Source organism: Crinia signifera, chromosome 8 (genome assembly GCF_055691185.1).
Source record: "Crinia signifera chromosome 8, ASM5569118v1, whole genome shotgun sequence".
NCBI classification, from domain to species: Eukaryota; Metazoa; Chordata; class Amphibia; order Anura; family Myobatrachidae; genus Crinia; species Crinia signifera.
This window is the reverse complement of record NC_139224.1, coordinates 82,134,917-82,153,100: the sequence shown is the minus strand read 5'-3', so window position 1 is coordinate 82,153,100 and position 18,184 is coordinate 82,134,917. Positions and strand designations below refer to the sequence as shown.

At 43.0% G+C, this 18,184-nt stretch overlaps 1 protein-coding gene across 3 annotated transcripts in view; it reads left to right on the top strand.

Annotated features, from left to right (window-relative positions):
* PLA2G4A (phospholipase A2 group IVA) overlaps positions 1-18,184 on the top strand; it is a 234,620-nt gene that overhangs the window by 50,201 nt on the left and 166,235 nt on the right. For all 3 annotated transcript variants that reach the window (XM_083156746.1, XM_083156745.1, XM_083156747.1), the window contains 2 exons: positions 4,275-4,356; positions 12,479-12,627. In XM_083156746.1, coding sequence (XP_083012872.1) covers positions 4,275-4,356; positions 12,479-12,627 — 231 coding nt within the window. The remainder of the gene's footprint in view (positions 1-4,274; positions 4,357-12,478; positions 12,628-18,184) is intronic.

Sequence of the window (18,184 nt, the reverse complement as noted above, 5' to 3'; positions counted from 1 at the left end):
TCGCCAATTGTGCGCCCATCACCATATGAAAAAAATGTGTCAGTTTGGCACAGACACATATTTTACATTGAACATCAAAGATGTATACAATGTATAGATAATGTTGCATATATAACAGCAGCATCAAGCAGACAGAGAGTATAAAAAAAAAAAAAACAGTTTAAACCTAACGATTCATTGAGCCCTCGTGGACTCAATGGGTGAGATTTAATAGGATGAGAGATTCAGAAAGTGAGAGATCTGGTAAGAAATCTCCAGTTTTTTTAAAGCAACAATCATTTACACTGCAAAACCAGTTTGATTTTGAAGTGTAAATGATTGCCGCTTTAAAAAAAACTGGGGATTTCTTACCAGATCTCTCACTTTCTGAATCTGTCATCCTATTAAATCTCACCCAATGTTTCTAATTTTGCCTCTCTCTGGAGAAGCAACTTGGATCTGTTCCCAACTCTAATGGATGTATACTATCTTTAATTTTACGTTTAAATGCAGTTGGAGAATGGCCCATGGCTGCATAGTGCCTAGCCACAGGCTGCTCACTGGCACTCTTATGTACTGCACCAATGGCCTGGCTATGTTGCGCTATCCGTGTCTTGAACTGGCAATCAGTTTTGCCTATGTAATATTTGCCACAAGGGCAAACAATTACATAGACAACAGACTTGGTGGAGCAAGTGACACAGTGTTTAATGGAAACATTTTTTATTGTTGAGGTGTTTAATGATATCCACAGTCCACATGTAGCTACATGTTACGCAGCCAGTACATTTAATGCAGACCAATTTGGAGTACTAAAATCGTTTTAAGAGCAAGTTTATCAAAACCAGTTATGTCATTGTGTACCAGTTAGACAAAATGATAGATAAATTCTTTGAAAGTGGCTATAATCACCAACAATTATTACAAACCAAAGAGAGAGTTTTAGCTGTCCCTCGCATCAAAACATAAAAAAACAAAACCAAAAACCAAAAAGAATGCCAGTAACAAAATCTTCTGGCCCAATCGTTTTAATACAGCCAGTAATATGGCAAATATAGCGGCACAGAAACAAAGAGACTCGCCCAAATGTAACTTTCCTTCAGGGGCGGTAATTTCCGATTTTCCCGGTGGGTGCTCCCACAGACTATCAACCCCCCCCCCCCCCGGGACTCACCCACTGCTCACCATCGGGGGGATCCTGGCAGCACCGCAGCGGGGTCCCAGCAGCGGATATTTCGTCAGCAGCAGGGTCCCTTCGGAAGATGGGAACTAGCAGCGGCATTAATACCGCTACTAGTTCCCATCCTCCGCAGGGACCCCCACTGCTGACAGCATATCTGCTGCTGGGACCCCACTGCCGTGGCCTGTGCCGTGGGTGCTCCTCACTTTCCGTGGGTGCTCGGGCCCCGGAGAACCCATGGTTTCGGTGCCCTATGCTCTCTCTACACATGTTACATCTGCCCCCACCCTGCAGTGCACATGGTTTTGTCCATTAAAGAAGGAGTTTGCTTCTGCAAGTTAACCAGAATCAGGCCCCAAGTTTCAACATGCCGGTCATTTGGCTATATTGTCAATTTGACCTGTATGTTTGGTAGATATCAATCATCATTAATGACGAGCAGGAGTGCGATATTGATTGTCCACACTAGAAGATACTGTGAACAATTTTGCCTAGTGTGTTTGGGCCTTAATACTCAGCATACAATGAATACAATGAATCAGTCTCTCCTGCACATCTTTTTATTAGTTGCCTTTTTAGTACATAATTTGTTTTGTACCAGGTCGATCATAAAGAATATTTACCTACATTTAAGGGATTAAATTGTTCATATTTCTCATTGTTATAGGAACATACTACATCTGTTTGCTATTAAAAATTGTTACAAATATTAACATTGTGGCTGTGTCAGGAACAGCATACCTCCACATGAAAATAATGTGGAGCATCCGGTCCAGGTTTTGGAGTAGCAGCATGGAAACTGATATGATCAGGATTGGTTTTTAGTAAAAAAAAAAAAATAGGAGCACTCCCATATTTTTACTAAAAACCTATTTTACCATACGGAGCCACTCAAACATAGCACAGTAAACACATAATAAATCCCTGATTCGGATTAGGCTGACCCTCTGCCCTGATATAAGGGTTTCCAGGGCAGAGGGTCATTGCTCTTGATGGTGGAATAGCTGCCCAAGTGATAGGCCGGGGTGTGGGCTATGGTATGGACCACTGGAGCTTTCTGAAGAGTTTGAACTATGCTGTGACACCTGTATGCTGCGATGCTGTAACCTGCCTTGCTTATGCTGATTTCCTGGTAAGCTGTTTACCTGCTACAAAATAAAGACCAATATGTAATCTTATCCAGTGTATATGATTCCTTGTCACAAGGTGCATAGAATATTTTCATGATTTGCATGTTTGACAATGTACTCTTCATACAGCAAAGCTAATGTGTTTATTAAGTCAGGAATTATGCAAAATGTGTTACTCTAAATTTGTTAAATCCTATTGTATGTTTAAAAAGGGGAAGTTTCTTACAAAGGCAAATAGAAGGTGAATCTAATCATCTAGACAGAATGCATCTGTATTTGTGAAAAAGGGCTATGTTGGTGCTACGCAAGGTGTTACTCTGTCCACTCAAGTAGCATGTTTAATTTTACTTATGTGAGCTGCACATGAATAACAAATGAAATGTAAATGAGGGACACTATTAAGTTAAAGATTGTAAAAATGGAGTTTGTGACAAATGTTTCTTGATGCACATTATAGAAATTCTCTAGGCCAGGCATGTCCAAACGGAATCGGGACATCTGTCAGAATGAACTTAGGTCTACAGTCATTAGGTCGACCCCACTAGGTCGACTGGCAGGAAGGTCGACCTGACTTAAGGTCGACATGGGCCAAGGTCGACATGACTTAAGGTCGAATTTGCATAAAGGTCGACATGAGGAAGGTCGACTGGTCATAAGGTCGACATGGGTTTTTCACTGTTTTTTGATCCGAATGTCGACACAGTCGACATGGACACAGTTGGCAATGAGAATCGGACCCTCGCTTCGCTCGCGATGCTTCGGGCACGGTGCCTCGCTGCGCTCGGCACACTATTTTATTCTCCCACCACACCCTAGTGGATGGTAGGGCATGAAATACCGCCTGTCGGCACATGTCGGCTCAAAAAACAGTGAAAAACCCATGTCGACCTTATGACCAGTCGACCTTCCTCATGTCGACCTTTATGCAAATTCGACCTTAAGTCATGTCGACCTTGGCCCATGTCGACCTTAAGTCAGGTCGACCTTCCTGCCAGTCGACCTAGTGGGGTCGACCTAATGACTGTAGACCTAAGTTCATTCTAATAGATGACCGCTTCCCGTCCAAACTATGGCCCTCTAGCTGTTGTGAAACTACAAGTCCCATCATGCCTTGCCACAGTTTTGCTATTAGGGAATGCTAAAACTATGGCAAGGCATGCTGGGATGTGTAGTTTCACAACAGCTGGAGGGCCACAGATTGGACATGCCTGCTCTAGGTGCTTACAAGACGGAATTGCTTTGGGAGTATTTGCCGAGCTGAGACAGGAAAGGTTAAATAAAAAGCATAGCAATGACCATGTTGAAAATGAAATGAAGATTTAATTCATATTCATATCTAGTGAAGGACTGGCAAAAACTAGTAGCCTTTAATTCGGTGTGTAATTTTAATAGATTGTAAGCTTGCAAGCAAAATATGTGCTGCAGTAGGTGGAAGCAATTTTACAGTTTTCTAATACAGTGCAACTTGAAGTAGCTAAAATCTAAAATATTACCATGTAGGATGTCTGTCCCTGCCATATGCAGTGACTGCAGGTCAGAGGAGTGTACATGCCCTTGCATGGTCCTCATTAACCTCTCCCTTTCCTGCCAATGATGGACAATTAAAACAACATGCCTCCATATAATATGCATGGTTCCGGGCTAAATGGTAGACAATGTCTAGGTCGACAATTGGTTCTCAATCTCAAGTGCACGTTTTATCAGGTTTCCACACAGAATCACAGATGAAATAGTTAGCTCCACCTGTGATCTTTTAAAATGTGTCAGTGAATAATGAGTGCACCCATGCACCTGCTGGGTGCCATTTCAAGGTCCCATCCACGAGCACACCATGTGATGCTAGAGCAGACACATATTATGAATTATACATCACACTCAGTAACATCTGTGACCTTATTGATATTCCAAAAACTGTGTCTTATCTAATTTATTTCTAGTTATTAGTTTGTAGTAGTAATTTATTAACCCAGTATTTTTTCCCATAGGTTGAATATCAGTATTCACATAGATTGGTGGTAACTGTCGTAAAGGCCACCAATGTTACCAAAGGAACTTTTGGAGATATGCGTAAGTAATCTTTACATTTTTCTCAGTCTGTGATATACAGTATATACTGTATATGGTGTATAGCTTTAGCCACAATCTATCATATTTAAAGTTATTGCTAGCTATTAACAGTAGCAATGCAGATGCCGGACAGAGGGAGGGGGAGGACAGATGCCGGGTAGAGAAAGAAAGGGGGTAGTTGATAGGTAGAGCATGAGAGAGGGGTCGACAGATTCTGGGCACAGTGAGGGGATATAGATTCTGGGCAGAGAGTGGATGAGGCAGAGAGAGGGAGGCATATTTTTAGCAGAGAGAGTGGGTGGGACAGATGCTAGGCAGAGAGAGGGGTGTGTGTGTGGGGGCAGATACTGGGCAAGAATATAGAGAAACAGGAGGAAACATGTAGAAGTTGGAGAAAGTGCAAAGAGAGGGTGGCAGAGATAGACAGGAGTTATGGAGACAGGAGCTGAAGCTAAGGAGAAGGGTGGCAGACTGAATACTGACAGCTGCACTGTGTGAATATATATATACTGTACTTTGAAATGTGTGTGTTCTCCGTAAAATCCAGATGAGGTTTCCTCACACTGACAGCGCAGCAGGGGCTGACAGAAGCGTGTCCTGTGAGCTCCCTTTGTACTGAGAGATGCTGTCTGGTCTCTCAGCACAGCGCTAAAACCTCCTCACTAGAGAGGTTTCCTGGACCCTGGGGGACCCCGGAGCCAGCTCCCTCCATAGGGGGGATCATGGGTAATGGGCACCCCGCAATGGCAGCTGCCATCTTGAAAGGGTTTGCAGGCTGAACTCTGCAGAGGTTGCAGCCTATTACAGGAGCTCAGCACTGCTGGGAGATTCCATGTGGTCCCCAGTGAAGGGGAGACACAGGGAAGAGAAGAAACATGCAGTGGGAGCGGCTCACAGGGGGAAAAATGCACTAAAGAGCCTCCCTTCCCGCTGTATCAGGGACTTTGGTCTCTTCCCTCACTCTGCTTTGGCACCCTTTCACTCTCACTGTGCGGAGCTGGAAGGAGAGGATTCTTTCTGCAGACAGAGGGATTTGTTTCTTCTGAGGTGACGCCATCCCCGGTGTTCACAGAGGGTCATACAGAAGACAGCCTCTGTCCCAGAAGTGGATGATTTAATTATGGCTGTTAAGCAGGCTTTACATTTTTCTGAAGCGGATAAGGCTCCGCAGCAGGGTGTGTTTAAAAGGCAGCGCAGGGACGCAGTTACTTTGCCTTCTGATGAAGGCATGCAGGAATTACTGGGAGGGGCGTTGAAAACGTCTGATAAAAGACTGCTTATGCCCAAAAGGTATTTGAGTCTGTACCCATTGCCTGAAGAGCACGTGAAGTTGTGGGGGAGTCCCACTGGTAGATGCCCCGGTGGCAAGGCAGTCAAAAGCCACTACTTTGCCTGTGCAAGGGGGCGCTGCATTTAAGGACCCTGTGGATAAAAAGTTAGAGGGTTGCTTAAAGGCAGTGTTTGAAGGTGTTGGTTTTACACTTAGACCGGTTATTGCTTCAGCCTTGGTCTCCAAGGCCATGATAGCTTGGGCAAACAATCTGTGTTCACTGCTTCAGCCAGATTCAGAAGCATTTGCTTTGGCAGAGAAATTAAAGACGGTAGCTGTATACACCTGTGAGGCTGGTGAAGAGGGAGTCAAGATGGCTTCCAAGGTGTCAGTCATTTCAGTAACGGCCAGAAGGGCTTTGTGGCTTAAGGCATGGAATGCTGACAACGAATCCAAGAAGTCTCTGGAAGCTTTGGCCTTTAAAGGGGAGTTGCTTTTTGGTTCGGTATTGGAATCCCTCATTAAACAGGCGACGGGTGGAAAGAGTACTTTTCTACCTAGTCCAGCAGCGAAACAAGGATCTTCTAGGTTTGCTGCTTTTCGCCTGTCCTTTCGTCCCTCCTTTAGAGGGGGTGCATCCTCCAGAGGGCAGGCTGGTAGAGTAAGTTTTGTTGCTGGGAAAGGTAAAACTCCCAAGTCCCGTTTTGGTGCCTTTGCAAAAAAGCAGGCTGCGAAGGGTGAGGAGAAGCCTTCCGCATAAGGGGCCGGAGGCTTCCTGGTCTGGATTCAGAGTGGGGGGTCGCCTTTTGGAATACCGGGACGTTTGGGCCTTAACAGGCCAGGATCCCTGGGTTCTCAATGTGGTTTCCCAGGGATACAGGATCAACCTGAAGGGGGTACCTCCCTACACCTTTACCCTGAGAGCTTAAGAAAGGCCCTATTGGGTGCGGCAAAGTCTCTCCTGGAAAAGGGCATGGTGGTCCCAGTACCGCGGGGGGAAAGGAAGAAGGGGTTTTACTCCATTCTTTTCTTGGTCCCCAAACTGGATCACTCGTTCAGACCAATTCTGAACTTGAAGTCTCTAAACCAGCACTTGTGGGTGGATCACTTCAGGATGGAATCCTTGAGAACAGTGCTTCTGAGCTTGGAGCCAGGAGAATTCCTAGCTTCCATGGATATTCAAGACGCCTATTTGCACTTACCTATATGCGAAGAACATCAGTCTTTGCTCTGTTTTGCAATAGGGAATCTACATCTGCAATTTCGGGCTCTCCCCTTTGGACTGGCAACAGCCCTGAGGGTGTTCACAAAAATTATGGCGGTCATGGCAGCTGCACTCAGGCTTCGGGGAACTGTAATCATCCCGTATCTGGATGACCTGTTGTTCAAAGCAGAGTCAGCAGAGAAGCTGCAGGAAAATCTGTCAGCGGCAATTCATTTTCTGCAGAGCCATGGGTGGATTCTAAATCTGCAAAAGTCTCAGCTGTGCCCTACTCAGAGGCTTCAGTTCTTGGGAGTTATTCTGGACACACATCTACATCAGGTGTTTCTCCCAGAAGCAAAAGCCAGAGACATTTGTCAACTAGTCTGGACCATCTTACAGTCACCCGGTCCATCAGTATGTCATTGCTTGAAACTACTGGGCAAGATGGTGGCAACATTCGAGACCTTTCAGTACGCCAGATTCCATTCATGGCTGTTCCAATGGAATGTTCTTGGATGTTGGTCGGGGAATCCGAAGACCATGAAAACAGAAAATATTCTCTTAGCCCCATAAACGAGGAATTCCTTACTGTGGTGGACGGATGTGGAATCCCTCCAGTTAGGGCGTTCCCTTCGGTCATGGGAGTGGCTGGTGGTCACAGTCTCAGGGGCTGGGGAGCAGTGGCCCTGGAATTGAGATTACAGGGCCTGTGGTCCAGGGAGGAATCGGCATTGCCGATCAATGTTCCGGAACTGTGGGCAGTCTGGGAAAACACTGTTGCAGGCGGAAAGAGTGTTGAAGGGATTTCCCATTTGGATCCAACCGGACAATGCCATGGCTGTGGCTTACCTGAACCATCAAGGGAGTACTCGCAGCAAGATGGCGATGAGGGAAGTGTCCAGGATCTTCGAGTGGGCAGAGGCCAATGTTCCGTCCTTATCTGCTGTGTTCATTCCAGGAGTTCGGAATGTAGAAGCGGATTTCCTCAGCAGAGCGGGTCTCCGGAAAGGGGAATGGGCGTTACACCCGGAGGTGTTCCAGGAAATAGTTGGGGACTGCTGGAACTGGAATTGATGGTGTCCAGGCACAATTGTCAAGCACCCAGGTTCTGTGCCAGGACCAGGGATCCTTTAGCATGGGCGGTGGATGCCATGACAGTGCCCTGGAATTTCGAGATGGTATATATCTTCCCGCCATTTCCCACGCTTGCCCGGGTCCTCAAGAGAGTGAAGACACAAGGAGCATGCGTCATCCTGATAGCTCCGGATTGGCCAAGGAGATCTTGGTATTCCAACATTCTGAGCTTGTCACAGTCGTGGCGTCTGCCTCTTCGGTCAGACCTTCTCAGGCAAGAGCCCTTCTTTCATCAGGACCTTCCTTGGCTCAATTTGATGGCTTGGCTCTTGAAACCTCCATTCTAAAGAAGAAAGGTTTCTCGGATGAGGTTGTCCGTGCCATGATTAGTGCAAGAAAACCAGTTTCTGCTGATAATTATTACAGGGTTTGGAAAACCTATATTATATGGTGTGAGAGACAAAAGGTCCACACATCTAGGTTCAAAGTTTCAAGACTGTTGGAGTTTTTACAGGATGGATTCTTGTCAGGACTAAGCCTTCAGTCACTAAAAGTGCAAATGCCCGCTTTGCCTATTTTGTTTTAGAAAAAAGTGGCTTTGCTACCAGAGGTGCAGACTTTTCTCCAAGGGGTTACACATTTGAAGCCTCCTTATAGACAGCCTGTAGCTCCTTGGGATTTATATTTGGTGTTATCTGTGCTACAGAAACCTCCATTTGAACCATTAAGTTCGGCTGACCTGAAGTTTCTTACTTGGAAACTGACTTTTTTGTTGGCTATCGCCTCTGCTAGGCATGTTTCAGAGTTAGGAGCCTTATCTTGCAGGTCTCCATTTTTGTTTTGTCATGAGGATAGGGCAGTGCTGCAAACAGTCGCTAAGTTTTTGCCTAAGGTTGTTTCCTCATTTCGTTTAAACCAGGAAATTGTTCTTCCACTGTTTTCTCCTCCTGAGGAGGTCAGGAATAGGGACAGGCTAAAGAATTTGGATGTGGTTTGCGCATTGCGCATCTAATGTGGACAGAGTAAAGCAATTTCGTAAAACTGACTTATTATTGGTCTTGTATGATGTACACAAAAGGGACTGGCCAGCTTCTAAGCAGACTATTGCTCGTTGGTTGAGGTCGGTAATTGCATTTGCCTATACAAAAGTTGGTAGACCAGTGCCCTCCAGAATCAATGCTCTTACCACCAGGTTGGTTGCTACCTCTTGGGCTGTGCGCCACGGGGGCTACGGCAGATCAAGTATGCAGAAAGGCTGCCACTTGGTCCTCTGTTCACACATTCACAAAATTCTATAGGTTCCATGAGTTTGCGTCGGAGGACGCTTCATTTGGGCGAGCAGTGATGAGAACTGCAGGCCAGAGCGTACCCTCCCAAAGGACCGGCTCTTGAATGTGCCATGCTTGAGCTGTGTCACCAGGATGAATGAAAGAGAAAAGGGGATTTTTGTAAGAACTTACCGTTCAAATCCCTTTCTATGATTTTATCCTGGTGACACGGCGATCCCTCCCTTTACGCTCAGTAAGTAATGCCGTTTCATGTTTGTCATGTTATGATGGTTATGATTACTTGATTGTGCATATTAATATGTTCAGGCGTTGTACTGAGTTAATGTATCCTAGTGTGCTCTGGAAGTTGTACTGAGGAATGCTGAGATGCAGAAGGGAGGAGCCTGCCTCTCAAAGCTTTAGCATAGGTGCATGGCTCCTCCGGACCCTCCTACATCCCATGGTTGAGCTGTGTCACCAGGATGAAATCAGAGAAAGGGATTCTAACGGTAAGTTGTTACAAAAATCTCCTTGTCGACATTTTGACTGTCAACCTGGCCATTGCTGATATAATGCTTGTGTTGACCTTCCATCCATGTCGACCTAAGGCATGTTGACCTATTTTCAATGTAAACTTTTTAATGGAGGTAAAGTAGTACACTGGGCCCTATTAGTAATGCAATTTAAATTATTCCTTTCATTGTTTTTATTAGTTCAATAAAGATAGTTGGCAAATAATAATACATTCTCTAATGTTTTGTGGTAATAAGTATAGCAAGCACAAAGTGTTATTGTAAATTCTGATAATGCTTCTAAGCTTTACCATTGAGAAAAGGTCACCCTGAAGCACTCCAGCTAAACTAATGATGTGTACACACGGGGGCGATATGGCTTCCGATGTTGCAGATATAGTGCACATCGGAAGCCATATCGCATATTGATTGTGTACTTTTGAGGGCTTGCGAGCCCGATGCGCTGCAGATGCGCGCTCCTGAGTGAGCGCAAATCGGCAGCGACATAGTGAGGGCAGGCAATACTATATAGTGCAGATCTGCACTATATAGTCTTTGTGCCTAATACTCACTATAGCTCCGGCGGCCAGAGGGGCTTCTCCTGGGGCTGCGCTGCAGGGCTGATGACCCGGAAGAAGTCCGCCTAAAGAGGAGGGCGGGGGGTGTGGCCTGATGTCTGCACGGCGGGCGGAAGCTGTTGCTGTGCCGCGGCCCTGGGTGTTGCAGCACGCTGACATCTGTGCCCCTGCCCGGCACCTGGTGAGGTGACCGGTACTGTCCTCTCCTCTGCTCTCCTTCATGCCGTGCGATGCGAGTCCCGATGCCATCAGATTGCATCAGGACTCGCATTGGACGGCAGCATGTCGACCGTGTGTACACACATTGTTTCCCCCAGCACACTGAATGATATCAGTAAGCAGATCTAAATACAGGTCGAGTATCCCGTATCCGAATATCCGTTATCCGAATTATTCCGAAAACCATACATTCCAGAAAGTGAAGACATTTTTTTTTTTTTTTGATAAAAACTCACTGGGGACATATGTAACAGCACTACTGAGGACATGAAATAACTGGCACGATATATGTACAAGAAAATGATTGCTTGCCATTCAAATTCAGTATCTGAGATAGTACACAAATTTTGTTTCATGTTTTGAAACCTTGTTTTTTGAACAAATAAAATATATTTGTGTGTATTTTATGTGGTAATAAAATATATATGTGTGTATTTTATGTGTTTATACAGCATAAATGCAAGATACTTCAAAAAACATCATTGAAATATTAAAATATTCCGAAATACGGAATAATCCATTATCCAAAATTCTCCTTGTCCCGAGCATTTTGGATAAGGGATACTCAACCTGTACTAAATAACTAATAATAAATAAATAAATAATAGAATTCAGAGAGCTTGGTTACATATATTTTTGCAAATATACAGTAAAAATAAGCCCCCAAGCCCTCGTCAAGGCTTCCCTGTGTATTGGTGGTCCCTATTGCTATATCTAAGTGTGGGGTGCGGCACCCTACAAAATCGGCATACGCACATCAATGAGACAACTAAAATGTCAATAAATGTTAGTGTTTAGAAGCCAGAGGTATATAAAAAATGTGATGCAAAGTAAATAATGTAATAAAAATAGTAAAGAAATTGTTTTAGTGAAGATATTACTAATAGCGGGTACACACGGTGCGATTTTGTGTGCGATTTGATTGGAATCGAATGATATGCAAAATGCATTTGATTTGACTATATAGTACAGATCTGTACTATATAGTCTTGCCTGCCAAGACTATATTTTTCTATTTGATTTACACTACATGGGAGTACACATATGGATTGAATCTGCATTGAATGTAGAAAAACCATTTGATTTTCTGTTCGATTTTGCTTCTATTAGCAAAATGGAATAGAAAAATAGTGCATATCTCACCATGTGTACCCTATATGAGTGATATGCTGGGTACACACCAGAACGATGCAGATGGTGAGCGGGTCGTAAGACGATCGTACGACCTGCTCATGATCTATGGAGCTCACGACCCGCATACGGTCTGCATACAATCTGAATCCGATCTGATTGCTACCTGTACCCAGTTGAATGGTCATTTTGAAATCCTACCTGATGCATGTAGGATCTGAAAAATTGCCAAACGACCCACAGGGCCAGGCATCGGATCGGAAATGACCCAAAACATGCCCAATTTACATACAATTGGTCGAGATTGGATCTAAATCGGGTTGTTTTGGACCAAATCATTCTGGTGTGTACCCTACATTAGATAAAATGCAATAGTGAGCTGCCTCAGAGCCATCCAGCCACACCAATCTGGGGGCACCGCAACTCACACCCATATTACCCCAATCTGGGTCTATAATTAACTAGCAAAGAGCCACATGATCATGGTTCTTTACTTAAATATATCTAAACTAAGAGCTGCCTGCCTTAAAGCAACTCCATAATGCTCCCTGTGGCACATTTTGCCAATATATGACTAAGGTGCTCAATAGCACCGAAACAGCTGTTGTGCCATGACCCTGGTGGAAGAGGACAGTTGCTATAATCTATGAACATGCTGATTGCTGCTAAGTATTTAAACGGACTCCTCTTTTCGTACACTATTATTCTGTCGGTCACTATTCTGTCGGTATTATGCCATAAAAACGCTTTTACGTGGCATATGTCAACAAGCTATAAGTGTAGCTTGCACATTTGTATTATGTCTACTAGTTCACAAATAATGATATTGATAATAATGCATCTAGGGTTATATTTTTGTTTTACAGTTGATACTCCAGATCCTTATGTGGAACTTTTCATCTCATTAGCACCAGATGGCAGAAAGAGAACAAAACATTTAAATAATGATATTAATCCAGTGTGGAATGAATCATTCGAATTTATTTTGGATCCAAAACTGGAAAATGTCTTGGAGGTACACCATATGTAAAAAACATCTGTAGATATAATATGCATATATATATTTTAATATGGCACTATTTTATTCTCCCTCTATGCCCCCCCACACACACACACACACGTCCTCATACATTTTTATTTATTACCAGTAATTTACATAGGGACACACATATTCCGCAGCGCTTTACAGAGAATATTTGAACATTCATATCAGTCCCTGCCCCAGTGGATCTTACAGTCTATATTCCCTACCTCCTTGCAGAGATATTTGCCTATGTTATGATCAGTTGTGTTAGTACTTCACTTGTGGTCTTTCAGTCTTATTTAAATTGAGAAAAATATATTAAAGTTAAAAGTCTAAAACACTGCCGCTGCAAGAGAGAAATAGACTCCAAATTAAACAGAACAATAGTAAGATGGGTTAAAAAAATAAAGAGCTAAGAAAAATTTCCAAAGACATTTTTTTCTTTGCGTGGCTCGGCACCATGGAAGAAGACCTAGGAAGAATCCACTTTGGAATTTGCTAACATGCATATTGACAAGCCAGAATACTTCAAGGAGAATGTCTTTTGGACAGATGAGTCAAAACTGGAGATTTTTTCACAAGTTATAGAAGACCCATGGGCCTAATTCAGACCTGATCGCAGGACAAATTTGTCTCAAAATGGGCAAACCATGTTCACTGCAGATGGGGTAAATATGTGCAGAGAGAGTTAGATTTGTACATTATTTTGTTTCTGTGCAGAGTATATATTAGCTGATTTATTTTTACACCGCGATTTAGATTTCAGTTTGAACACACCTCAACCAAATCAAACTCTCTCTGCACATATTACATTTACCTCACCTGCAGTGCAACATGATTTTGCCCATTTTAAGAACCAGTTTGTCCTGCAATCAAGTTAAAAATAGGCCATATTTTACAATGTAAAAAATAAAAGCTTTCAAAGAGAAGACCAGAGCTACTGTTAGATAAGAAGAAAGTTCTGCATTCCTTTGGGATTTTTCTGCTGCACCTGGCATGGGTATAATGAAATCTCAGGACTATCAGGGTATTTTGTAGCAAAGTATACTGCCCAGTTTCATACTGCTCTGTTGATATGGGTCCTCCAACAGGCTAATGGCCCATCACACACAGCTAACAGCACCCATGAATTCATAAGAACAAAACAGACTTCTGTAGTGGGCCTCTATGAGCCTTTAGCTAAATCATATAGAGCATCTATGGAAAGAGCTGAAACATGCAGTCTGGAAAATGCACCCATCAAAACTGATACCTGCTTTCCCACTGCAGACCCGTTTTAAGTTACAGGTAATCTTAAACGGTATTTAGCATTCCCACTGCAGCAGATTACAGTTTTAAATGCCATTTAAGTACCATTCCCATTGCAGGTAAAACGTTTTAGCTCTTCAAAACGTTTTTACAACACAAATGAGTGCCTGTGACTTTAATGGACTTTTCAGGGATAAAAAGGTGCACACCCACAGTTGTTTTCACATAATAAAAGGTGGGGGAGGGGCCAGTGGTGCGTACAAATCCCGCAGCCGTCGACATTTGTGCTATGTGTCGGCTCAATTTAACCCATGGTGGACAGTAATATATACATTGCTGGCCAGTGCCAGCTATGTATATATTACTGCCTAATAACTAAATCATTGGTGCCCAGTGGTGCCTGCAATATATAGATTGCTGGCATCTGCCAGCAATCTATATATTACTGGCTTATGATTGTCATTGGTGCCCAGTGGTTCCAGAAATATATAGATTGCTGGCATGTGCCAGCAATCTATATATTACTGGCTTATGATTGTCATTGGTGCCCAGTGGTTCCAGAAACATATAGATTGCTGGCATGTGCCAGCAATCTATATATTACTGGCTTAGGTTTGTCAATGGTGCCCAGTGGTTCCAGAAATATATAGATTGCTGGCATGTGCCAGCAATCTATATATTACTGGCTTATGATTGTCATTGGTGCCCAGTGGTTCCAGAAATATATAGATTGCTGGCATGTGCCAGCAATCTATATATTACTGGCTTATGATTGTCATTGGTGCCCAGTGGTTCCAGAAATATATAGATTGCTGGCATGTGCCAGCAATCTATATATTACTGGCTTAGGTTTGTCATTGGTGCCCAGTGGTTCCAGAAATATATAGATTGCTGGCATGTGCCAGCAATCTATATATTACTGGCTTAGGATTGTCATTGGTGCCCAGTGGTTCCAGAAATATATAGATTGCTGGCATGTGCCAGCAATCTATATATTACTGGCTTACAAAATAAAACATTGGTGGCCAGTGCTGCTCCGTGTGGAGCAGGACGGAGGGAGGTGGGGCATGTGGCCGGACCAGCGGCGCTAACGGCATCCAGCCGCAGCAGCAGCCAGCCGGACACAGCGGGGCAGCGTGGACAAGTGAGTATAACAGGAGGGAGGGGGGGGGGGCGGAGGGTGGCAGCGGGGCGTACCGCAGGGCTGAAAGTGGTTAATCTTTCAGCCCGGCAGCGTACACACACGGAGATGATGGCTGAAAAAATCGGCCATCATCTCTACCGTTTAAGATGCATTCCCATTGCCTCTTAAACGGTAGATTACCATGTAAAACTCTGCTTTGGAAACGGGTTGAAATACCGTTTAACTTTAAACGGTATTTCAACTCTGGCGCTTTCCCACTGCAGCCTTAAACGGTATTTTGCCCTCAAAAATCGGCAATATACCGTTTTAAGGCTGCAGTGGGAAAGGGGCATGAGAGTACCGGAGCAGTTTTCTCAAGAAGAGTGGGTCTACCTGTTGACGGATGCAAAGTTCCCAATTAGAGCTTCAGAACTCAACTGCAGTGATTGTTTCTAAAAGTTGTGTAATAAAATATTATGCTAACTGGGCATACACACACTGCAATTTGAACTACCGATCTAGACTGTATAGCCAAAATCATACAAAGTCAAAATTGCAGAGTGTCTATAGTCAATATCGGTGGTTCTGGCCTCCAGGGAGCTCAAAGGAAATAGTACATAGCCAAAATCACATAGGGTTTATGGACCTTAAGAATCCCATAAGTTTTTGATCTTTCAGTATGCGGGGGGGGGGGGGGGGGTGTATGAGCAATTTCTCCACCCTTCCAAAATAAGTCAGTCGAAACTGACTTTTATTTTCACTGCAGATTGGGGGCTGACATGATGTGACGTCAGCCGACGTGAGCAGGGGAATGCCCGTCCACCCCTGCCCACCGACTGTCAGTGCGAACACCTTCATTAAATCATTTTGGGAGCAAAAATACTCAAGCTAGTTATAAATTAAATGATGTTAGTATTGGGAGCTCTGCAGTGGAAAGGGATTTAGGCATTATCATAAGTGATAGAATGGGTAATGGCACACACTGGTCAAGTGCAGCAGCGAAGGATTACATGACCTTGGCATGCATTAAAAGGGGAATGGAATCAAGGGATGCCGGTGTGATAGTACCACTTTTACAAATCATTGATAAGGCCTCACTTAGAGTACTGTGCCCAGTTCTAAGCACCTCGCCTTAAAAAATATATAAATGAACTGGAATCAGTTCATAGAAGGCCAACTAAATTAATAAGGGCTTACCAATGAGAAATAATCAAAGTAAAAATCATTTAATTACATATATAATAAACATAATTCATATACACATTTGAACAATAAAATGGTACCATAAATATGGGGGGATAAAACCTCTCAAAAAGGCCCTCAATAGATGCCAATATAATTGAAAAATAGATGCCAATTATATTGGCATCTATTGAGGGCCTTTTTGAGAGGTTTTATCCCCCCATATTTATGGTACCATTTTATTGTTCAAATGTGTATATGAATTATGTTTATTATATATGTAATTAAATGATTTTTACTTTGATTATTTCTCATTGGTAAGCGCTACTTTATTTCTCCATTGTTTCCCCTCTTTTTAGGGACCCACTCAGTCCCTTTAAGTAGCAGCTTTTTTGGCACTCACCCCATATTCAGCGCCCTCGGACCACCCCAGGGTAGTCCTTTTTGTTTCTTCCTAAATTAATAAGGGGTCTTGAGTCAATAGAATATAAAGATAGGCTAACCAGGCTGAATTTGTATTCACTTGAAAAATGAAGACTGACAGGTGATATGATTAGTATGTTTAAATACAGGATGGGAAATCATGGGAACTTGGAGATGACTTATTCAGTAACAAGAATGTACTTAGGACGCGGGGGCATGCACTAGGGATCAAAGAGACAACATTTCATACGGAATTGAGAAGAGGTTTCTTCACCGTGAGAGCGGTTAATTTCTGGAACTCTTTGCCAGAAAATGTGGTAACAGCAAACACAGTAAAGGAGTTTAAAATAAAACTGGATGCATTTATGGACACAAAGGGAATGATATAGTTATTCGCTAGTCTAATAGACAATTAGATAGGTTGAACTCGATGGACTAACGTCTTTTTTCAACCTAAATTACTATGTTACTATGTAACATGTCAAAGCAGTCATTAGCTTCCAGGGTATATTGGGATTTGTAGTATATTCTATTGGACTTTATGCACCTAATGAAACTCACTGTCCTAGGCTTTTCCAAAGAGATTAGTGTAAGGAATGATACTGAAAAGGGCACCTTTTACATTTTAGTAAGGTCCTGGGCAGAGGCAGCTCCAGATGTGGGGCTGTACCGCTGTCAAAAATTCAAATTGGGGAAGCCACACCATGTGCCCCCTCACCCACAATCGTTGCCAAACATCACCATCTCAGACCCAAATTCAAAGTCAAGCAAGACTGGATCACCTCCCACCCCCCAGTCTCTGTACCAAACAAACATCTATCTAACTATCTGCCCATCCACAGATTCATGCCATAGATAGAGCAGGTAGATAGTTAGCTATTACTGTCAAATGGTATATGGTACATATGAAAATATTCATATTGAATTATACTTCAATGCATTTCAATAGTCACTTTATTTGGTGCCCCTTTAGAAAAATTGTACATTGTTTATGTTGTTTATCCTGTGCTGACAACGGATCTTTTAAAGGGGGCAGTCAAGTTGATAATGATTTTAAAGTTTTTTTGTTGTTGTTTTGATTTAATAGTTTAGTGACCAATTTTTAGGCTCCCCAAGTCCAGTTTGGCAATGAATGCATACACACATTACAACCTCATTGCAAAGAACATGCAAGATGAGAATTTTATTAAATACAAGGTCTATTAAATACCCGTCAGTGATGTACTGCCTGCCAAGTCTGTTGTGTGTGAGCAGTGAATAAGGCAGGGGCCATGTGGATTCATATGCAGTGTTTTATTTTTGGTATTTTAGAATACGTAGTTGCAAACCAGATCTTTTGGTAATGGAAAACACATTTTAACACAGAATGCATTTATATTTCATATCCACCTAATACATATAGCCAAACGATAATGTTATACAATGTTTAATAAATTTAATAACAATTAGTGCCTGGCATAACATTTGTGCACATTGAACCATTAGAACAAACGCAAAGGTGTATCTATCTCAGCCGCACTCAAAAAATGCTGCATTATGGAATATGGCTCAACCTGTATTAGTTACAACACT